Raw genomic sequence first — 19,820 nt, 5'->3', positions numbered from 1 at the left:
GAGTCTGGTCAAACAAAAAATATCTTAGGCTTAAATAAAAAGGGCTATCTCGGTAGAAAACAGTCTAATATATATCCATAATGCGAGACATGTCTTGTTATAACAGTCAGTGTGATCAGTGTCGAGCTGCTCATCAGAATTTTGAGACTTCCATGATCAGCAAGTGTATCAGTTCAGTCGTGTTGTTTTACCTTCAATCTTTAACCATGTGAAGCTGCAGCATACACGCTCACACTTCTCTGTGTTGTTCCAGAATAAACATAGCCTCAACTACATATTGTGTTGATTAACAAGGCAGGTTACATTTCTTGATTGTGTAATGGCGAGCTGAGGTTACAGCCACTATCACCACAATATGAACCACAATAGAGTAATAAACGAGTAATAAAGACCTCACCCAGTACTGTTATTACATTAAAACGTTGCTTATTCATAAAATCAATTGATTAAATGTTTTTTTTTATTTTGTTTTTCCCCCTTTCAGCCCTCCTGTCTTGCAAGTCTTAACTGTCACCTGTAGGTGCTGCAGAAAAACTGAATACAAGGTTTTGACGCCACGTGATTTTTGTCACGTGACCAGGATGTATTTTCACTCACATGGTTGCCCGTTCACTACCAGTTGTGTGAGGACCTGAGGCGTGAGCCGGCAACGATGGCTGAGGATGTGACTGTGTCAGAGGAGACATTGACAAGTGGTCTGACTCTGTTGGTCAACTTGGGCAATGTTATCCTCCAGAAAGCCAAGCAGGATGCAGAAGGTAGGACTGAGCGAGAGGAAGAGTGACAGACTTCATTGAAAAATTCAAGTGTTTTAATATGTGTTTTGTTGCGAAGGAAAGTAGATGCAAAGTAGAAAGCGACTTGTATGTTGAGTGAGGTTGGTTTGGTTTTATGAGTTATTCGGCACAGATAAGACACAAAGTAGTACCTTGGCTTATGAAATTTCAACTTTAAGGTTGCTCCGGTTACATTACAGGGTTTTAAGTCTGTAAGGGTACACAGTGAACCAATAATAAAAGGCAAAAGTTTGCTTTTAATAGGTTATGTGTATGCCGAATGCAAGAGGAGATTAAACTGATTCAGAAAGTATGTTTAGCTTTGTTGTATGATCGATATATTGTTCCAAATAAGCATAAGCGCATTAAAATGCTGGAAACTCGAATGGAGTCTGGGGCTACAACGTCAGATCAATTCTTTCACAAAAAAAAGAAAAAGAAAAATAATTTCCGTAACATATTACTAAACAGAAGGTGCATTTACTAGAACGAGACTTCATTTTATGAACGCCCAGTTTTGATATTTCTCAAAAATGCTGGATTTAAGTGGCTTAGTTAGATGGAAGAAGACACTATTTTACTTAAGTGCGGTCCCTGACCAGATTATATTAATGCCGAATTGAAGGAAGCATTGAATACATTTAAACCTAATATTTAATACTGTTGAATAACTCATTTGTTTTTTCCAATAAGCATACAAACTTTAAAAGGGAGAGAATTAGAACGGAGTCTGGGGTTACTTTTTCACTACGTGGGATTAAACGTCAGATCCAGTCCAAAGGAGTTGAATAACATTCTGCTAAATTGCAGTTGTAATCTGCGATCACTCCCGTACCCATTTCATCAGCCAAGGTGTTAAACTAAACCATGCTTGTCACAGATACCATGTACTATGAATGTAGTCCACAGATCTCCTTTTGAATATTTCACAATCTTGGCCACAGGAGAACCTTTTTGTGCCTTGTTGAAGTAGATCAGTGTGATCAAGTCATTGGATTAAAAGCCCCACTGGCAAGAAAGTGTTGTGTTGTAATCCCAGTCATGCTTATTGCCAACATAATGGCGTTGCGAAAGTGAGCCAGGCCAATAATATGGCTCTTTGTTCTCACGCAGCCTCCCTGGAGAATTTTGTCCCACATAAGATCACCACTTTATTTGGCCTGATGACAGCAGGAACAGACTTCTACAAAAGGTAGAGAAAGGTCCTCAACACCTGCAGAAACACAGTCATTTGGACAAAGTGTAATAAAGTTAATCAGCTGTTTTAATCAAAACGTTCACAGGCTTTTATACTGTTAAGCAATTTAGTGTTTTGTTATTGTTGAGCAGCATCGGAGTGAAGAAGAAGAGTGAAGCAGAGGCCGTTTGGCAGAAGTCTTACCAGTAAGTGTGGGTGTATAATCACACAAAATGATGATGATCATAATAAATACATGTTGTGTGGGTGTTTAAATGTCTATTAGATGAATTATGACAGTTTATTAACACTTCATGAAAGACGCATTATGTTTTTGGGATCAGTCCATGTATGCGTCATACGTATCATGCAGTTCCTTTATTTTTTTTTTTGCAGCTGTGCAGCAGTGAGAGAGAAGGTGGAGGAGCTGCTGCAGCTGGAGGTCTGTATGTGAGAGGGATTTTTAAATGTTTTAATTGTTTTATTGAATTTGTATTCATTTAATTTTGCTCATTAGGACTTAAAATAATAATTACATACAGTAAAGATACATATTCACACCAGTATATTCTGTTTTGAATTTAATTTAACCCACTAACCCACTCCATCTTATTATGGAAATACTGTATATAAAGTGTCTATTACAGCTAATTTTAAGATTCACATTCTCCACCAATTATTTACAATTCAAAAATACCTCTGTATGTTTCTAATAATGTCTCGTAAAATGACAGCTTGTAGTAAATATGTGTGTTTGTAAAGTGAAAAACATTTAATAAAGCTGTTATAAAGCAGCTCTCAGATGTGAGAATTTAGTGGTTTTCTTTGAATATCTTTGTGTGGTTTGCACTCTGATTCATTTTTCTAAACATGTGATTAATGGATAAAGAACATTACAGTTGGCTGCCGTCCAGAAACAAGAAAACTGGATTAACATGTTTAGCTCTGGTTTGACAGTTTTTTAATTTTCCATTGCTTTCTTTTATGCATTCACACTGACTGATTTGATTTAAACGACTTGTTCGTGTGTGCAGAGTGAGTGGGACTCCTTCCTGGAGAGTGTGGACAGAGACCTGCAGACAACAGACGGACAGCTCTCAGGAGTGAAGAGCGCCGACAGTCTGAGCCCTGAAACTCCATTCACTGATGGACGGAGTGGGAAGTGAGTTCACGCTCTGTTTGGTTACAGTCTCACCACTTTGATCCAGCCTTGGACAGAAATGTGTTTTATTGTTAATTAAAAACCACAGTTTGGTTCCTCATCAAGTTGTTGTGTTAAAGGAGTGTGACTCTGGGTGACTACCTGGGTCAGGGTCAGAAGCTGCTGCTGGTCCTCATCAGACACTTTGGATGACTGCCGTGACGAGACCACGTGGCCGAGCTGCAGGCCAGTCAGGTCAGTTTACATTTAATCTGACCGTCACTGTCAGTCATTATTTTTTAGGAAAAACATTTTTTAACTTCAGTCTGACGCTGCGTCATCACATCACATTTTGTGTTGATTAACAGAAGCAGTTTGCATCTGTTTATGCAAAGCTCCGAGGTTACATGTGGTCACAAGATAAAACTAATCTGAGGCCACAAAATGATGAATGGGATGGAAAAGAAAAACTTTGCTCTGCTACAAATTAACATGATTTTTTTCAGACTTGCATACTGAATATCTTGGCAGCATTAAAGGGCAACTCTGGTATTTTTGGACCTGGGTCTTATTTTCCCATGTTTTTGTGTACAAGTGATTGATTGGAGAGGATCCCTACAGAGACAGACCTTTTTGTTTAACCAAAAACATTGTTATGTGTCACTACCAGTCTCCATTGACAAAGACAGTGGTTTTAACAAGCAGGATGCAGGAGCTGCTGTTGTTCTGTGGCTTTTCTTGCTATAAATAAATGTTAATAAAAACAACAACAAAACAAGAAGTGCTGATTTTATGAGGAGTCGTGTGACAGGTTAATTCTTGGCCAGAAGCAGTGACTTCTCATGCTCAGCTGGCTTCCAGCTGTAGCTTCATATTTATCGAACAGGCATGAGAGTGGTATTAATCTTCTAATATAACTCCAAGAAACCAAGTAAGCATATTTCTAAAATGATTGAACTATTCCCTTCATCATGTGGTCTCCTAAAACATATTCCTCCATCTTTTCTCTGGCTACAAATGATTCCAACATATTTCCCAAAATGACCGTCTTCATTCAGCCTTTTAGCCACCGCCCATTTACTTTTATATAAATAAGTTACTGGCATTTAAACAAAAATGTGGAAAAGTCTAACAGAATCCTTAAGTATTCTTAGAGCGGCTTGTAATTAGTGGTTATATTTCATTTTGTTTCACTCTGTTCCTCTGCAGACTGTCCTGGAGGCTCGGTCACTGCAGGTCTTGGTGGTTTCGTTCGGCAGTTTTGAGGGAGCTCAGTTGTGGCTGGAGCAGACTGGATGTACCTTTGACATGCTGCTGGATCCACAGAGAAAGGTTGGGGATGTGTTTTTTAATTTAAATAACATAATAAGGAAATTAAGGGAATTCTAAAAAACTAGGATTTGAATTTATATTCAGTGCTGGTGGGCAGGTGCGTTAAGATTAAAGATTATGGAAATTAAAGGTCTGACTCAGCGCAAACATAAAAAATAAAGCCACAGCTGAGGGAAGCAGAGGATTTAGCAGCTGTTTGATGATGTGTCATAAACGCCTCCAGACCTCTTATTCGGAAAAGTCAGTCACCAGATGTTTGTGGATGTGAGATGGAAACAAGGGCAATCAGCCAAATGTGAAGACAGAGAGGATTTTCCACATGCCGCCTAAGCAATAATCAATCATAATGTGTGTGTGAAGAACCTGATCAGGTCGCCCAGCAAATACTTGTCATGCTGCTGAGTCCGAGTGAATGTTCTCTTTGTGTTTCTGGTTATATAAATCTGACAGAATGTGTTTCTGAGGGAGCAAAGTGCATTTTTCTAATACAGTAAACGTCCTCTCCGCCACAGGTCTACAGGAGTTTTGGCCTCGGCTCGTCCTACGCCAAGGTGATGAAGTTCGGCTGCCTGCTGCAGTACTCAGAGTACGGAGCTGTGAACAGAGATTTCCCCGACTTCCCTCCTCGCCTGCTGGAAGACATCTACCAGGTATGAATATGTGTGAGCTGTAAAAGTGGCTATTAATATATGTAGCATTTCAGATTTTTTTCTACTTATAATCCAGTGTTAAGATGAAAAAAATACTGATTAATGCAGCTTTAATATGTTTTTATTGTTTCAGATGGGAGGTGACTTTTTGCTGGATGAAGCAGGGAAGGTGCTTCTCTCTCACCCGTGTAAAAACCCTCTGGACAGGCCGACTGTGAAGGACTTCCTGCGGGTCGTGGACGCTGCCGGCTGCTCCGCCGACCTGTAGAAACATCAGTATGTGGACTAAAAGCTGTGAGCGCTTGCAGACTCACAGCCTGGCTTGATTTAACACATCACTGACACCACAGAGGAAGAGCAGCTCTTTGACTCACGTTAGTGACGTCACGTCTCGCACTCATGACGCCATGAAGAGGTGTGACTGATGGAAAACTGTGCGACAAAGACAACTGCTCTTCTTTGTTGTGTCAGTGCTGTGATGGTAACATTTTAAAATGAGTAGAACTAATGTAATTTTATATTATATGAGTTTTATTTAACTTGAAAAGAACACTCAGATTTACTCAGATCTATAATATTAGACTCTATAGCTTTTAAAGCTTTATTTAGAAGCTGCATTGAGCTGCTTTGGATAATGGCGGCTCCCAGTGGCAGTGAGAGGTAACATTACTATTAACTTAGGAAGTATACAGTAAAATTTAATGATAACTACATTACCCAGAAATCATGCTACATGATGTTACCTTTGTCTACTTGAACTAATTTTCCTCCATGTGGTTGATCAACCACAACCTGCATCTTTTGATGCAGATACATTTTCAGATAAAAATCTTTTCTACTTGAAGATTTACTGTAGGAGAAAAAAAGATAAAACTGCTGTTTGATCGTTTGATTGTTGACTTATTATTTGATCAGATTGTTCCTGATTTATATCAAAATGTAGCTATTTAATTTAGAAAAGTTATTGTACGGTTACATGTATTTAGACAACATTCAACATTTTAAAACAAACTTTCTCTCTTAAATATATATATTGAATATATATATATATATATACTGTATATATATTGTTTTGGCACCAAAACTGTCTCAAGTGCTTTATCAAAACAGATTCAATCAATACCCAGCCTTACTGACGAAGAAAATCTTTTACCTATTTAACGTTTTTGACTGATCAGAAAGTTACACTGTGAACCATGTCAACGTTTAGTAAAGATTTATTAAAAACATTTACAATCAGACATTTCTGTACAGTACAACTTTATCATTATATATACTGTAGGACTCAGGACACATTCACATACAGTAATGTGTTTTGGGGGGTGAAAGCTTTAAAAATGTTGACCTGTTCTTGCCTAAGATGTTGGAGAATCAGCAGTTTAACAGTGCAGTCACGCCCTGTACCAGACTTTGTTAAAACAAGATATGAAGTAACAGAGTAACCCTGCCTAAGTCCAGTTAAACCCACACACACTGATTTATATCTTCCAGAGGTTCAGTATGTGCTGATTCTTAAGGAAGCACTCCCAGCTTTTTCTGTTTTCCCTTTTTTGGAAATTTTGAACAAATATTTAGATTTTCATCACAGCAGAGTCCTGACTGGCTTACATTCATATCACTGCAGCTGCATGAATAATATCATTTTCATAATATTAACATTATCTGATAAAGTCTTGTTCTCTACTTTCAGAAGTTAAATAGCAGTACGGAAATTTGTGCGCATTTGAGACACGTTTCACCCTAAAAACCTAAAATACCATGAAATATTTTCATGACTGGCACTACTTAAACAATGCTACACAAACTGTATATTAAAATGAAATTATACTCATATTAAAACACACCAGGTTTCCAATGGAGAATTGAAGACTTCCTCACCTGTGAAAGCAACCATCCCAAGTATGTTTAAAGTGTCTTTTAAAGGGAAATAAGTTATGTGAGAATATACTGTTTAAAGTAGTAGTAAGGTGGTGGGAAGGTAAAGCTATCTTGGAAAGTGTTTGTTTTAAAGTGCCACCCTGTCATCAAACTCGCAGAGATAGTTCATGGTCCGATCGCAGTAGTGGTCCCACCAGTCGCCGTCGTCTGACGACATCGCCACACAGTTCTCCCGCCTCCCTCCGTCCGGCTGGCTGGACAGAAAATGCTTGCGCCACTGGAAGTACGAGACCCGCGTCCCGTCTTCAAAAAGGTACATGCCCTCAGATCGCAGGTCGTTGATGCCCAGCCAGACGGGCCAGTTCCCTGGGTGGAAGAAGGACTTGACGTAGTCGGCCAGGGCCTCCTGCTCCTTGCGGTCGCGGGGCATTGCCATGCGGCCGCCGCGCTCCAAGCATTTTCTGGACGCTCCTGCGTAATCCTCGTAGCTGTTGTACACCAGGTAACATTTGTATCCCATCCGTTTTCCCTTCTGGCAACCTAAGAAGCAGAGAGAAGGCAAAGAAGGCAGGTGCTTCATCACTTTTTGACTTTATCAGCACCACTGTATACCACAAGACAGTAGACACAGAGATAAATTAGCATGCTTCTGAGATGTGTTTGTGTTCATCTGATGAATGTAACTCCAATATTCACCCCTTTTGGGGGTAAAGCTGCAGCAGTTAAACCAAAACAACGAGCTGAAAGACACTAAAACTGTCCACAGGGCTGAGGTGAACAGCAGACTCAGTGATACTTAGTTGGATTCATCACATTACAAACTACCGTGTTCAAATTGCACAGTCATTTGTCCCTTAGTTTCTGTTAAAATATTGGTTAGTGCAGCTTTAAATTTGGGTTTTACTACCAGACATTGGAGCAAATGACCAGTTTCCAGAACTGTGTCTGGAAACTTGACACTATCCTTCCAAGCTGTAGGACTATTTGGATGATAAGTAGACAGTAATCTTTATGAGCCCTAATTTCTTCTGTAATTTAAAATATTACATTGAGAAGACCAAAGAAAGGTGATATTTTCCTCCATTTGTCAGAGATGAGTCACATAGTAACAGCACACCTGTTTGATACAAACATAAAGTGAGCCTGAGACCCTGATTTTGCCTGAACGTGATTCTTGCACTGCAGTGAAACTACCCTGTGTATTTGCATAATACTGAACACTGACTCCTGCATGTTGCATCATGTGCCTTTCGTGTACTGTGTGTGGTTTTAAGTGCAGGTCTCACAGACCTGTGATTTCCATGTAAAACCTTATCTGCTCTGCAACACAGCATTTACAGTTGACTGATAACTGATAACATCTCACATATTATTTAGTCAGTGTGGTAAATTAGTAAAAATCAAGTGTCCCTGAGTGTCTCACCTCACATCCCATCATCTTTTAATCTCAGAGACTCTTACATGTTTTCAGTCTCGGACAGTTCATGTCTACAAATATAAAACCTCAGATAGAGGAAAACCAGAAAGATTGCCTGGCATTTCCCGTCAACCGTGTGTCTCTCAGGAAAGACATCTGAAGGAGAGTAACCCAGTTGTACCTTCCAGTCTTCCCATCTCCTTGCGGTTGTCCTTGCTGTGCTGGTAGACCTCGCGGATGCTGTCCTCCAGCTCCCCGACTTTAGCTGCCATGTTAGGGACGGGGAACAACAGAAACAAGGACACATAAATGTTATTACAAGGCATCGTTCTTATGAGTCCTCTCTCAACTTGACAGCATTGTTAGAGGATATTTACTGGGATTAAATGATAATAATGATCTTTGGAGGATATTTATTTATCTGTTTCTTTATCTATGACAAAGCAAATCACAGCTACAAGTTACAATTTGGAAAGTTTGAAGTGTCTTAATTTATTCATTTTAAATAATACTAGTAGATGCTAATGTGCAGTGGAAATATAGCTTGAGAAAAGACAGAGATATGTGGATGTTATGAGTAGATTATGGGAGAAGGTGAGTGTCTCACCATCCATCCTGGTCAGACGGTCCATCAGCTGACTGACTTTAACATCCAGCGTGTAGTGACCGACGTTCAGCTTGTGGATCGCCTGGTCCATGCCGGCTAGTCTGGATACTGTGGGATAGAATACAATAGAGCACAGTAAAGTATGAGGGAGGAGGAAATGAAGAAAAAAAAATAACAGGGAAGAGAACACATAAGAATGCACATGTGTTTCAGATAATAAAATGAAATATTACTGTGCTGCTTTTCAGTGCAGAGATAAGACTTATGGCTGATATATGATACAGATATTTAGTGTTTGGCTACACGAGGCTTTGAACATGAGTTGTAAATGTATACAGTGACGTACAGACGTAGTTGTACGAGTTCTCAAAGTCTGACAGGGGGCTGGTTGGCTCTGGTTCAGGCTCTGGCAGAATGTCAGGAACATCCCCTCTTGCCTTCTTCACCTCTGGCAGAGACGCCTGAAACACACAAGAAACACACACACACACACACATACAGAAAAATCACAATGATGTCACTTTCTGTATCACATTGTGAGACCAAACCCAGCTTCATTAGACCTCTATTATTTGTTATGTTACTTCACCAACGGTCTTTTATGAAGGATTGCTGTAATTATGTTGCAAGAAGGGCTTTAACTAATTCTAATCATTTCAGATTAAGGAGCTTCACGGATGAAGAAAGTATATTCTCATACAGCTGCAAACCTCTGGGACAGGCAGCAGCAAACAGTCTTGGGAATGAAATGGTTGTAAAATCATCAGTCTAATGTCAGGTTTGTAGATTTGTTTGTTTTTAACCCGTCTTGCCCGACTTAAAAAGTGGAAATAAGCTTTTAGTTTTTTTGTGTTTTTACCCTCAACAGTTAAATTCTAGTTCATATGTCAGAACTGGACATTTGCAGCCACTGCTAACTTGTCAAAAACTACCATGTACACTTCACACACACTATCAGCGACACCATTATAATCATGTGTATCACTGTGATCAGGTTCACACAGTGTTTTAGTTTAAAGTCTGATGTAAAGGAAAAACCTGCTCCTCTGGGTGTGTCATCATTAAGTCACTGCTGTTGCACCATTATTATCTTTAACATGTTCAGTGACATCATCACTTACAATAGATAAGCCAACACCTTTCATGTGATACTTTATTTTCTGGAGGCAGATTTTTTTGCATATCAGCTTTGATTTAAGCAAAATGATTAATCTTTGTTATTTTTGTTTGATTTATACAGACCTGAGTCTCTCCTAACACACATGTATAGTGCAAACCTTAGAGCATTAAAAATGCAAGACACAGCAGTAAGAGGAACATCCCCAATTCCAAAAAAATGTAGATTTAAGTCAGTTGAGTTCATGTTAGAAAAAGAAAAGAGACAGAGCACACAGTGATACAGTGATACAGTCCTGACCTGTGTTGGTGCAGCAGCAGCCGTCCCTGTAGGAACACACAACCCCAGAGAACATAAACACAGGAGAGCGAGCGAGGTTGCAGCCGGTCCCATTTTCTGCTTCCTAATAACTCTGCTTTTCTCTTAGCAGCAAAAAAACCCTCCTCTCTGCACCTTCTGAGTCTCTCTCTCTCCACTCTTCTTCTTCTCTCTCTCTCTTTCACTTTTCTTTACCTCCTGACCCTCGTGCTTCCCTCAGAGATGTGATTCAGAGCGCAGCAAAGCAGAAAAGCAGCAGGAATCTCCCATTAGAAATGTGAATGGGAGCTGGTGTACACTCCCCTTTAAAAAAAGAAAAGAAAAAGGAAAAAGAGAGAACAGAGAAGTGTAAATGCACAGGTATAAACCAACAAAAATCAAAATGACATCCCTGGTGTCTGCCTGCTGTCTCTCTCCTCTCCCTGCCTTGTTGAAGACGTCTCTGTTTTCTTGCCAAGCAACAGGAAAGCTCTTTGTTTTTGCTCCCACCTCCCGTTTCCACTCTTTGTGTGAACACTGCAGATTTACATATGGGGCCAACATCACAGGTCTCTGTCCTGTGGAAACCATGTATCTCCTGACTGTCAACTGTTCATGGACAAAGGAAAACAGCCCAGTTCTCAGCTTTGTGACCATGTATTTTTCAGCTAACCCAATGGAAGAAGTTTCATTCATCCATAAAGGAACACTTTGTCTTTAACTTTACCAACTTTGCAGAATATTCTGACCCTTTGGTTTATCTGAAAACTAATTTAATCTGAGTAAAAAACATGTAAGCTCAGTAGCTGCTATAATTCGACCTATGGCACTTTTAGGACTTCTTGTCCATGTTGGCTTAAAGGTGCCAACATAGCTATGTAAGTTTGTACGGTTGGGTTTACTGTGTCCCGTGGGCAGCGCTACTTCTTCATCCTCTCATGTTGGACTGAGGGCACACTGGATGCTACAGTGACTCACCATCACAAAGCTGTATTATGAGACAGGACAGGCAGGGGCTAGCTGGTTAGCATGCTAAATTCAGCAGAGGAAAAGAAGTTATAGAAGTAGAAGCAAATCAAGAGTTAACGTTGGCGTTGCTTTCCACAGCTGGAGACAACTCTTGGCGAGCAAAGGAATGAAGTTTGATGTTGAAGTCACAACGTTTCTTATGGACTGGTGAGTAAACAGCTGTTAACTCTAACGTTGGGTATGTAGCGGTAGCAAAAACTTACATATAGCACCTTTAAAAGCAGGCACTGTGGCAAACTATTAAATGCTAAAACATTGTATGTAGTAGTGTGTAGCACGGTTAAAGAAGAGTCACAATAGCAGTCACATTAGCAGCTTTAAGCTACTGGTCATACCAGACCAAGTAAAGCTGCAGCAAAACACAATAAAACAAAATTGTGTTTTAGTGCTTATGGATCTAGCTTTTCAGGAGGGAATTCTTTATTTGCTCTTTCAAAAGTTTCATGGTCTTGCTTTAAATGTAAAGTTTTATCTAACTACTTTTCTTCTTTGCCTGTTTTATCTCAGGCTTAAATGTTGAGTTCAGCTCATTACAATGCACCCCTGTATACAGGAGGATACTGTGGTCATAAACTCAGTTACATACATACACATACACTCAGACACACAAAAACATACATATACACACAGCTCTTTTATTAATTTGGCTAAATATTGGGTCTGCTTGCCAGTCTTTTCTAGTATAATTAACTAAATTGGTGGTAAGAGAAATAGGACTTTGTGAATTTGTTCCAGGGAAATGATGACATAAAAAGAAAAGAGAAGGACCTTATGTAAATGCCTGTGCATGCGTGTCTGTGTGTGTGTGTGGCTGTGGGAGGTATGCCAGTTAAAATGCCACAAGAATTCAGCAGTTTCCAGGGAAAGCGACCGAGGCAGGGCTCAGGGATGTGGAGACTGGGAGGAGCTCCGGCAGCGACTGGGACTGCTTTCAGCTAAGAGGGACAGATGTGTCTGAGTCTGCAGGATGGTTGCACATGCACAGCTGTTCCAGGACACGATGGAGTCCAAAACTTCAGACCTTTTCCAGACTTCAGTTTGGATTCAAACCAGAGTCTGGAAACAAATGTTGACCAACCAAAAAAAAGGGGGGTTTCCTTATGTTGAACTTGGCAGTTCTTGCTGATTTTCATGCCAGGAAATTACATTGAAAACAATCAATCAAAGCAAGTGCACTTAAATCAAAGTAGAGCTCAAATAATTAGTGGAGCTACAGGAAATTAACCAAAACTATTTTTTCCAGCCTCTAAAATGTGATGATTTGCTGCTTTTCTTCGTCTTATTTGATATCAAATTCCGTATCTATGGATTTTGGATTATTCATCAAACACAAAAACTATTTGAAGAGGTCACTTTGGGCTCTAGGAAATTGCAGTAGCAGTTGACATGTTGATGAGTTAGTTGCAGCCCTAAGTCAATCGCTTAATGTATGTGCATTATATTTAAAAGTACTCTGTCAATTTATACCATAACTATTAAGTACTGTTATCCACAAGATTATCGTATATGAAAGTAAAACAAATGTGTCTGCACTTGCACAGTCAAACATACGATAGGGCTGAACTGCACTTATCATCTCATCAGTGCAAAAGCATCTGAATGACTCAACTAGATTTCCAGTTATCTGTACAACTCTCAGACTTGCACAAGTCTGGAACACAGCTTTGTAAAGAGGACCTATGGTTTTATTTTTAGTTTAATAAAGTGTCATGTCTGAGGAGCAGGCTGCCTTATTGGTCAGACACAAGTTGACACACTCTTGCACAATAACAGTCCTGTTTCTGTTCCGTTGTAAGTTCAGTACCGTGCAGTGCTCTTCATTCACCCCAAACATTTGTTGAAAACATAGCTGAGAGGGAACACAAAGCAGCTATTCAGGGTCTGGAAGTGTTGGGTGGTGCTGCTGCTGCAGGGAGGCGGCTGGACTGGACTGGACAGAGGTGCCTCAGTTCAGCATGAGGGATGATGAACACAAACATTCAGTACCTTTAAGACCAACACTGATAGATAATATATAGAGACGTAGGTGTCCCCAAATTATTGATGTTTAGTGCTACAGCCACACTGTAAAAAAATGAAATGTAGCACAACTTAAGGGGTTCTCTGCCAAATTTACACATCAAAGACCTGTTGTTTGCAAAGTCAGTAAAACTTCTGCTTCATGATTGGGTCTACCTCAGGTAGCCACAGCCTCACCTGCCCTGTTTCAGCCTAACATCATACATTATCTGTGTAACACAGTATTGCTCTTGCTTCCCTAAATACATACTGCAGAACGGCTGCTTTGCACCCGAGGGAGACAGTGGAACGAGGTCTGATGATTCTGAACTGGGCCAATGTGTTGTTTAACCAAACAGCACAAAGTTTCCCCTGAGCACCGGACATCCTTCCCTCCTCCTTTCCTAAATGGCATTTTGGATCTGGTAGAAATTACAGCTGGAGGAATTGATGTCATGGAGCTGAGAGGGAGGTCAACAAGAATGCAAACAAGCAGGAAAACAATCTCAATGAATGAAAAAAAAAGAAAACCTTGACCACCCTGAGGCAAAATCTTTGGGTTAACAGAGTAACTTTTGGCTTTTCCCAATTAGTTTTTCACATATTTTGAAATCAATTTGACTGATGATGTGACCTTCTCTTTTCCCCCACCCATGTGAAATTCAGCAGGAAAAAAACTGGAAAACACCATTCGCTATTGTTAAGGAATGAAGTTTGAGTCCAACCAAACCTCAAAAAGAACAGGCGAAGATAAGAAACAGGTTTGACTTTCATTTATTTATTTCCTTCCAATCTGTGACCTCAAAATGCATGAGTGCAATATACATGTATAGCAGAAGATACAATCAGCGGATAAATATAAAATTCAGTAAAATAGTACTCTAGTCATGTAAACTCTGTGACACAAGTGTTACAAATCACTACATTGCCTGCCCATTTACCTAAAACACGAGTGCGTTTTATCAATACACACTAGCTTTGCTCAGCACTAGTTTGAGGTCAAGGGTGAAAGTTGGGAGGGGTGAGTGAGGTGGTGAGGAAGTGTTGTCAAGGAGCTAAAAACCATACAGGACATCTGTAACAGGTTCCCACGGCAGCCCGGACACGCCGTCCGTGAATTTTCCATGACTAAGTTCGAGCACTTCCATGGCTATTCTTCCCTCCTGTTTCTATTTTCTTAATGCCAAAGAGAGCAACAGTCTGGTTTCCACTTCAGTTAGGATGAAAACCATCTTCTAATTCAATGAAGCTGGAAATAGATTCCTTAATATCCCCATAAAGTGATGTAATGGGTACAATTCCATGATTTTCTCCATCCAAACAAGCTTCCATGATATTCCAGGAATTCCAAAACCAGTAGGAACATTATCTCTGGTCATTGCACATTGTGGACCGGGACTGCAGCACTGAGCACTACTTTAACTCTAAAACTCATAGGTTTATAGGAATATATAGGTATAAATAAAAGCACATCAGAGAGCAAAATCTTCATAACAAAAAATAAGTAGTTTGTAGTGTTTGCACAGATGAAAATCTTACATGCTCGTGGTATAAAATTGTTCTTGCTTCCTAGATTAAGCGTCTAAAAATGACAAGGCAGCTAAGTCACACCGATACTGTGCATTCACACTGTGAGCAACGTGATCAACAGGTCACCAGAGATACAAGGGATGTGTAGCCAGTGGTTAATGTTCTTTAAATATGAAAAAATGTGGATACCACTCAACTGTTTGCTGGGATTAGCTAATAAAAGCCACTGGATTTCCACAATATTTTATTCCCCTGACAGTTAGAATGTGTTTTCATCTACCATAGATATTAATAGTAAATGTAAAACGAGTTAGCGGTTTGTCTTTAATTTGAAAGACGACAATGTACAAAGATGGCACAACTGTCCTTGGGGAACAGTAGCAGCCATAGCTGGGATTAGCGGTTGGGTTTGAAGTAGTGTTATTTAGGGTATCCTGTTTTTTTGTTCTTTATTATTGTGGCTAGCTAGACAGACATGTTAATAAATCAATGTACGTAATGAAAGAGAGGGACAAGCAAGTTAGCAGCACAGACTCCATATACACTTGTCACTTTAAATGTCCCATATCTAGACAGATACAAATTAACACACTTGAATTTGTGTCATGTCTCAGTTCTTCCAGGGTTCAGCCTCACTCCAGTCCAAAAGGTGGTTTAATGAACCTGAAGCTTTTATAAAAGGCCAGAGGAAGAATAACATTTACACTTTATCAATATCTGGATAGAATTTAACATTCACTCAAGTCTCTGATGACTATGACTGCATTTACACTTTTTAGATACTTGATGGCTATCTGGTGTTCCCATGCATGAAGTATAACTGAGATCATAGTTTCCTAATTCCCCACCCTTCAACCAAGTTGATCGCAGTGTGAATGCACAGTGAGGGACAGTGTGCACATTCTGTGTGGTTCAATCCCTGCTTACTCTACATTTATGTGTTCAGGGGATGTTTGGCAAGACATTTAAGAAGATTCAACCCTTGTCGGAGAGGACAGGGAGCTCTTCTAGCAGGGGGGAAAAAACACACCAGCACACGGGCGGTGAGATAATGTCTTAACAAGCCACTGAAGATAATTACAAGAACATAATGTGGTCATTTTAAAGAGACTGGTGTTTCTTAAATCTAGATGTGGATGTCTGTAGTCATGGCAGTGTGGTCCTTCTTTAGGGTGATGATGATGATGATTCATTCAGAGCGGTGACTGGTCTCCGTTGTGGTTTACCAGTTGTCTAAGAAGTCAAATCCAGTCTTCAGGATGCTGCTGCTTGTGTTGAACTGAGGAGCGGGAACAGGCAGGAGAGGCAGAGGGAGACTTGTGTTAATCACTGTCAGAGGCTGAAGATGTTGCACATATGACTCCCTATTAGAAATGATTTATTTTATTGGATGCTTTTACACCTAGCCTGTTTGTTACAGCTAACATGAATTCTGTTTACTGACTGGGTTTGGTTTGTTTGTTTGGGCTCGTGTGAAAGCTGTTAATCAGACAAAACAACTGGACAGAGACTGAGAAGCTTGGTTTGGTTCGCTTCCAGTCAGACTGAGGTGCGGTTCATTTGTGGTATGAAAACAAAACAGGGCTGACCACAGGACTGAGTGATTGTTGATATGTGATTTTAGCAGGAATTCAAAAGCTAAACTACAATTAAATCCACTGTGAAGAAAAGTCAGAGAGCCTGTATCAGTCATCTGTATGACTGTGTATGATCATTTGGTAGCAAGGGTAAAATATGGCTGTAGAAAATAATATCTAATATATCCAATAACTTCTATTTAGAAAATGTGCTCTTTTTACTGTGAAACATTTATCTGTTTCAGAGCTCACCTGGGAAAAGGTGGGGCTGGCGTCCAATTTTGGTGAGGCCTCCTCCTCTTTCTCCTTCTCCACACTGGTGGAGATGTTGGAGGGCTTTGACATCAGGCTGGAGGAGAACATTTCGTCCAGGGTGTTGCTGACCGACGGCAAGGTGCTCTGAGATCGCTCCCATCCCGCAACCGTCGAGGACACGCTGACAGGCGGGGCGGGGTTTGGCGAGATGGAGATGGACGCCGGCGTTGCGCTAACAGCAGTGGGGACGGGGGGCTGGGGAGCAGGAGGCTTGGGTGCTCTCTGCTTTGTGGACCTGGTAGGAGCTGGAGGGTGGGACTCTGCTGCCTCAGGCTCCTTGGAGGTGACAGAGGTCTCCTGTAGGAAAATTATGATATTACTTCTGACATTTTCAGAGATTTTAAGTTGTGCACATGTTTAAGGTTCAGACAGGGCTCAAAAAGAAGAGCTGTATAGTTGTGTAGGAAAGTGCAGGAAAGCAGAAAAGAAAGAAGAGCAAAGTAGAGCACCCAGAGACATACTAGACATCATTGTTGCTTTTTTTACTGCAAATTGGCTGTGTTCGCCATCTGCTTCTCTGACACTTGTGGATGCTTCACAGATGTCAGTTATCTCAGCTTCAGGCTAGACTCTATTTCAGGATACACAGTGTGATAACAGAAGTGACAAGTGTTGGAGGAGTGGGGCTTACTTTCAATCTGCTGTTTGTTAGAAACTATTTCAGACCAGAAATGGGATGCCTGAACCTCAGCATTTAAACGCAGCAAAGATATATGTTACTTGAATTGACAACGCCACCAGATAATAAGAAACACTTGCAGATTTAAATGCGTACCTGTCGGAGGTAGGAGGGGAGGGGTTTCTCTCCTTTCTCAAGGGATTTGATCTGGCTGGGGGTCAAGGACTGGAAGTCAGCTTGCTCCCCCTCCAGCCTGGACCTCTCAGCGCTGATCTTCCAGAAAGACGACTCTTCCTCTGGCCTGCGGCCCTCGCTGACAGACACCTTCACAATCATACAATAACTTAATTAACAAAATAATAAAAACTACATTTATAAAATGATCAATAGCACAGTCCATCTGATAAAACTCTTGAAGGTGTATTTGTCTTAAAGTTAAGGTAAGAGGCAGCATCTAACAAGAACACTACATGAAACAATTAGGCCATCCACACCTCCTCCTCTTCCTCTGTGACTTAGGATACTGTCCATCCCAAGGACTTAAAGTTCCTTAGGCAACTTTCATATATCACTCCATACTTCTCTTATGCTTGAATGGTTTGGTCCAGTCCCATAAAACCATGCATTAAAATACAAATGTATAAATCTAAGTCAAGTCAATAATTCAAATCAAACCTCAGTACACTCACTCAAAATCACCTTTGCTATGAGGGCTAATCATACCTTGGTTCCAAGCTGGCTGGAATGAGGAGCCTTTGCAGACTTTGAATCTGCCTGCAAGGCAGAAATCCCCTGCTCTGCAGAGCCTGATGTCAAGCTGAACTCCAGCTGACTCTGAAACAAATGAGTTATATAGACATGGGAAATAAATAATATAAATGTATCAAACTTTTAAGAAATACTTCAAGAATAACAAAATGAATCGGTTCAAAATTCTGTCTAAAGTCACTTGTATCAAACTTGTGAATTATTTTTTTTTTTTTTTTTTTTTACCTTGGTTTCCCATGAGAAGGGGGCAGAATGCTCGTCTTGCCAGGTTATATCCTAAACAGAGACATGCATGCTGTAGTTAGTTTTCTTACACACATACTATAGGCAGGGTCTACCTTAAAGAATAGTATGTTAGATGCTGGAGAACAGGGCAGGTGGAAAGACCCGAGTGACTTTGACAAGGGCCCAAGAGGTTATAGCCAGACAACTGGGTCAGAGCATCTCTGAAACAGCAAGACTCGTGGGATACGCGTAGTCCACCTTGCAACTTACAGGATCTGCTTCTAACATCTTCTAACATCTCTGTGCCAGATACCACAGGGCACCTTCAGAGGTCTTTAAGTGTCTGTGAATTGCTGGCACTCAAAGGACCAACAACATGCAAGGCAAGGGTGGTCATAATGTTATGTCTCATCGATGTAGGAACATAAGGTTATAACAGTGTAACAATGAATACAACGCGTTTAGACCAACGTATACATATGTTATACACAGATTTTGGTGATATTTTTCAAAATAAGAGCACCAGAATTTCAGTATTCAACTATTATTGGCTTGTCTACAAATAATAGCCTATTGTAAATCGATGCTAAAGAACTGAATGCTTCTCTATCTATCTATCTATCTATCTATCTATCTATCTATCTATCTATCTATCTATCTAATGGGTAGGGGCTTACATTCATTTGTACTTAAGAGTCATTCAGTGACTGACATTCACCGACATATTTCAATGGCTACGTGGCTAGTTAGCAACGATGACAAAACAAGCTATTATGACCTTAAAACACTCTCACAAACCGATCCATTATCAATCAACATGCGGTTAAAATACCTCTTCTCCAAAATGTACTATCTTCTGACCCGTCTGAATGAGCAATTTAGGGTAACAGACCACTTCTTCACGGTCAACTCTGTGCATAGCGTATCGGGCTCGGATATGGGGATCCATCATCCAGTTGTCGATGGCGCTGTCCTGCTCCTGCGGCGTCATCTTCTCCCAGGACGAACCGTGCTTGGCTTTGATTTTCTCCCTCTCCTGCATTATTTTATTAGCCATGGAGTTGATGGAGGAGAAGTACTCGAACTTCTTTTCCTCCATCCTGTGGCCATCGGGCCCCGCCATGGTCGCGGTGGCCATCTTTAGCTGCTACCAGCTGCTGTTGTTATTGTGAGGAAGAGGAAACTGCTGTTCATCGCTGTGTGGGCGGTGGGAGGGAAGGACGCAGTCAGTTGCAATTCCTGTGTTAACGACGCCATCTTGTGGTTCTCTTCGAATGCGCAACGGCTCAACGGCTTTTTTTTTAAATAATGGGGATTTAATAACCATTGACTTTCTCACTCCACCGTGTAGTTTGGTGTTGAAATCA

General features: G+C 40.5%; 3 protein-coding genes across 3 annotated transcripts; 1 reads left to right on the top strand and 2 right to left on the bottom strand.

The window, feature by feature from the left end:
• Positions 1-576: 576 nt before the first annotated feature.
• selenol (selenoprotein L) lies at positions 577-5,968 on the top strand. The gene is made up of 9 exons (XM_018679503.2): positions 577-758; positions 1,890-1,968; positions 2,106-2,159; positions 2,350-2,395; positions 2,988-3,115; positions 3,235-3,349; positions 4,304-4,426; positions 4,939-5,076; positions 5,210-5,968. The coding sequence occupies exons 1-9, from the start codon at positions 653-655 to the stop codon at positions 5,342-5,344; spliced, it is 924 nt and encodes a 307-aa protein (XP_018535019.1). The 5' UTR covers positions 577-652; the 3' UTR covers positions 5,345-5,968.
• Positions 5,969-6,275: 307 nt separating this feature from the next.
• clec11a (C-type lectin domain containing 11A) lies at positions 6,276-10,909 on the bottom strand. The gene is made up of 5 exons (XM_018679505.2): positions 10,396-10,909; positions 9,325-9,439; positions 8,979-9,086; positions 8,553-8,636; positions 6,276-7,494 (listed from the first exon to the last, which is right to left on the bottom strand). Exons 1-5 carry the CDS (start codon positions 10,486-10,488, stop codon positions 7,082-7,084), a joined length of 813 nt encoding a protein of 270 aa, XP_018535021.1. The 5' UTR covers positions 10,489-10,909; the 3' UTR covers positions 6,276-7,081.
• A 3,268-nt stretch (positions 10,910-14,177) lies between these two features.
• Positions 14,178-19,653, bottom strand: lg7_1h1orf198 (linkage group 7_1 C1orf198 homolog). The gene is made up of 6 exons (XM_018679506.2): positions 19,286-19,653; positions 18,454-18,504; positions 18,184-18,294; positions 17,617-17,784; positions 16,779-17,138; positions 14,178-16,228 (listed from the first exon to the last, which is right to left on the bottom strand). The coding sequence occupies exons 1-6, from the start codon at positions 19,589-19,591 to the stop codon at positions 16,172-16,174; spliced, it is 1,053 nt and encodes a 350-aa protein (XP_018535022.1). The 5' UTR covers positions 19,592-19,653; the 3' UTR covers positions 14,178-16,171.
• Positions 19,654-19,820: the final 167 nt, after the last annotated feature.

This window comes from Lates calcarifer, linkage group LG7_1 (assembly GCF_001640805.2).
Source record: "Lates calcarifer isolate ASB-BC8 linkage group LG7_1, TLL_Latcal_v3, whole genome shotgun sequence".
In the NCBI taxonomy this organism is placed as follows: Eukaryota; Metazoa; Chordata; class Actinopteri; family Centropomidae; genus Lates; species Lates calcarifer.
The sequence above is the reverse complement of the archived record's forward strand: the minus strand, read 5'-3'. Positions and strand labels throughout refer to the sequence as shown.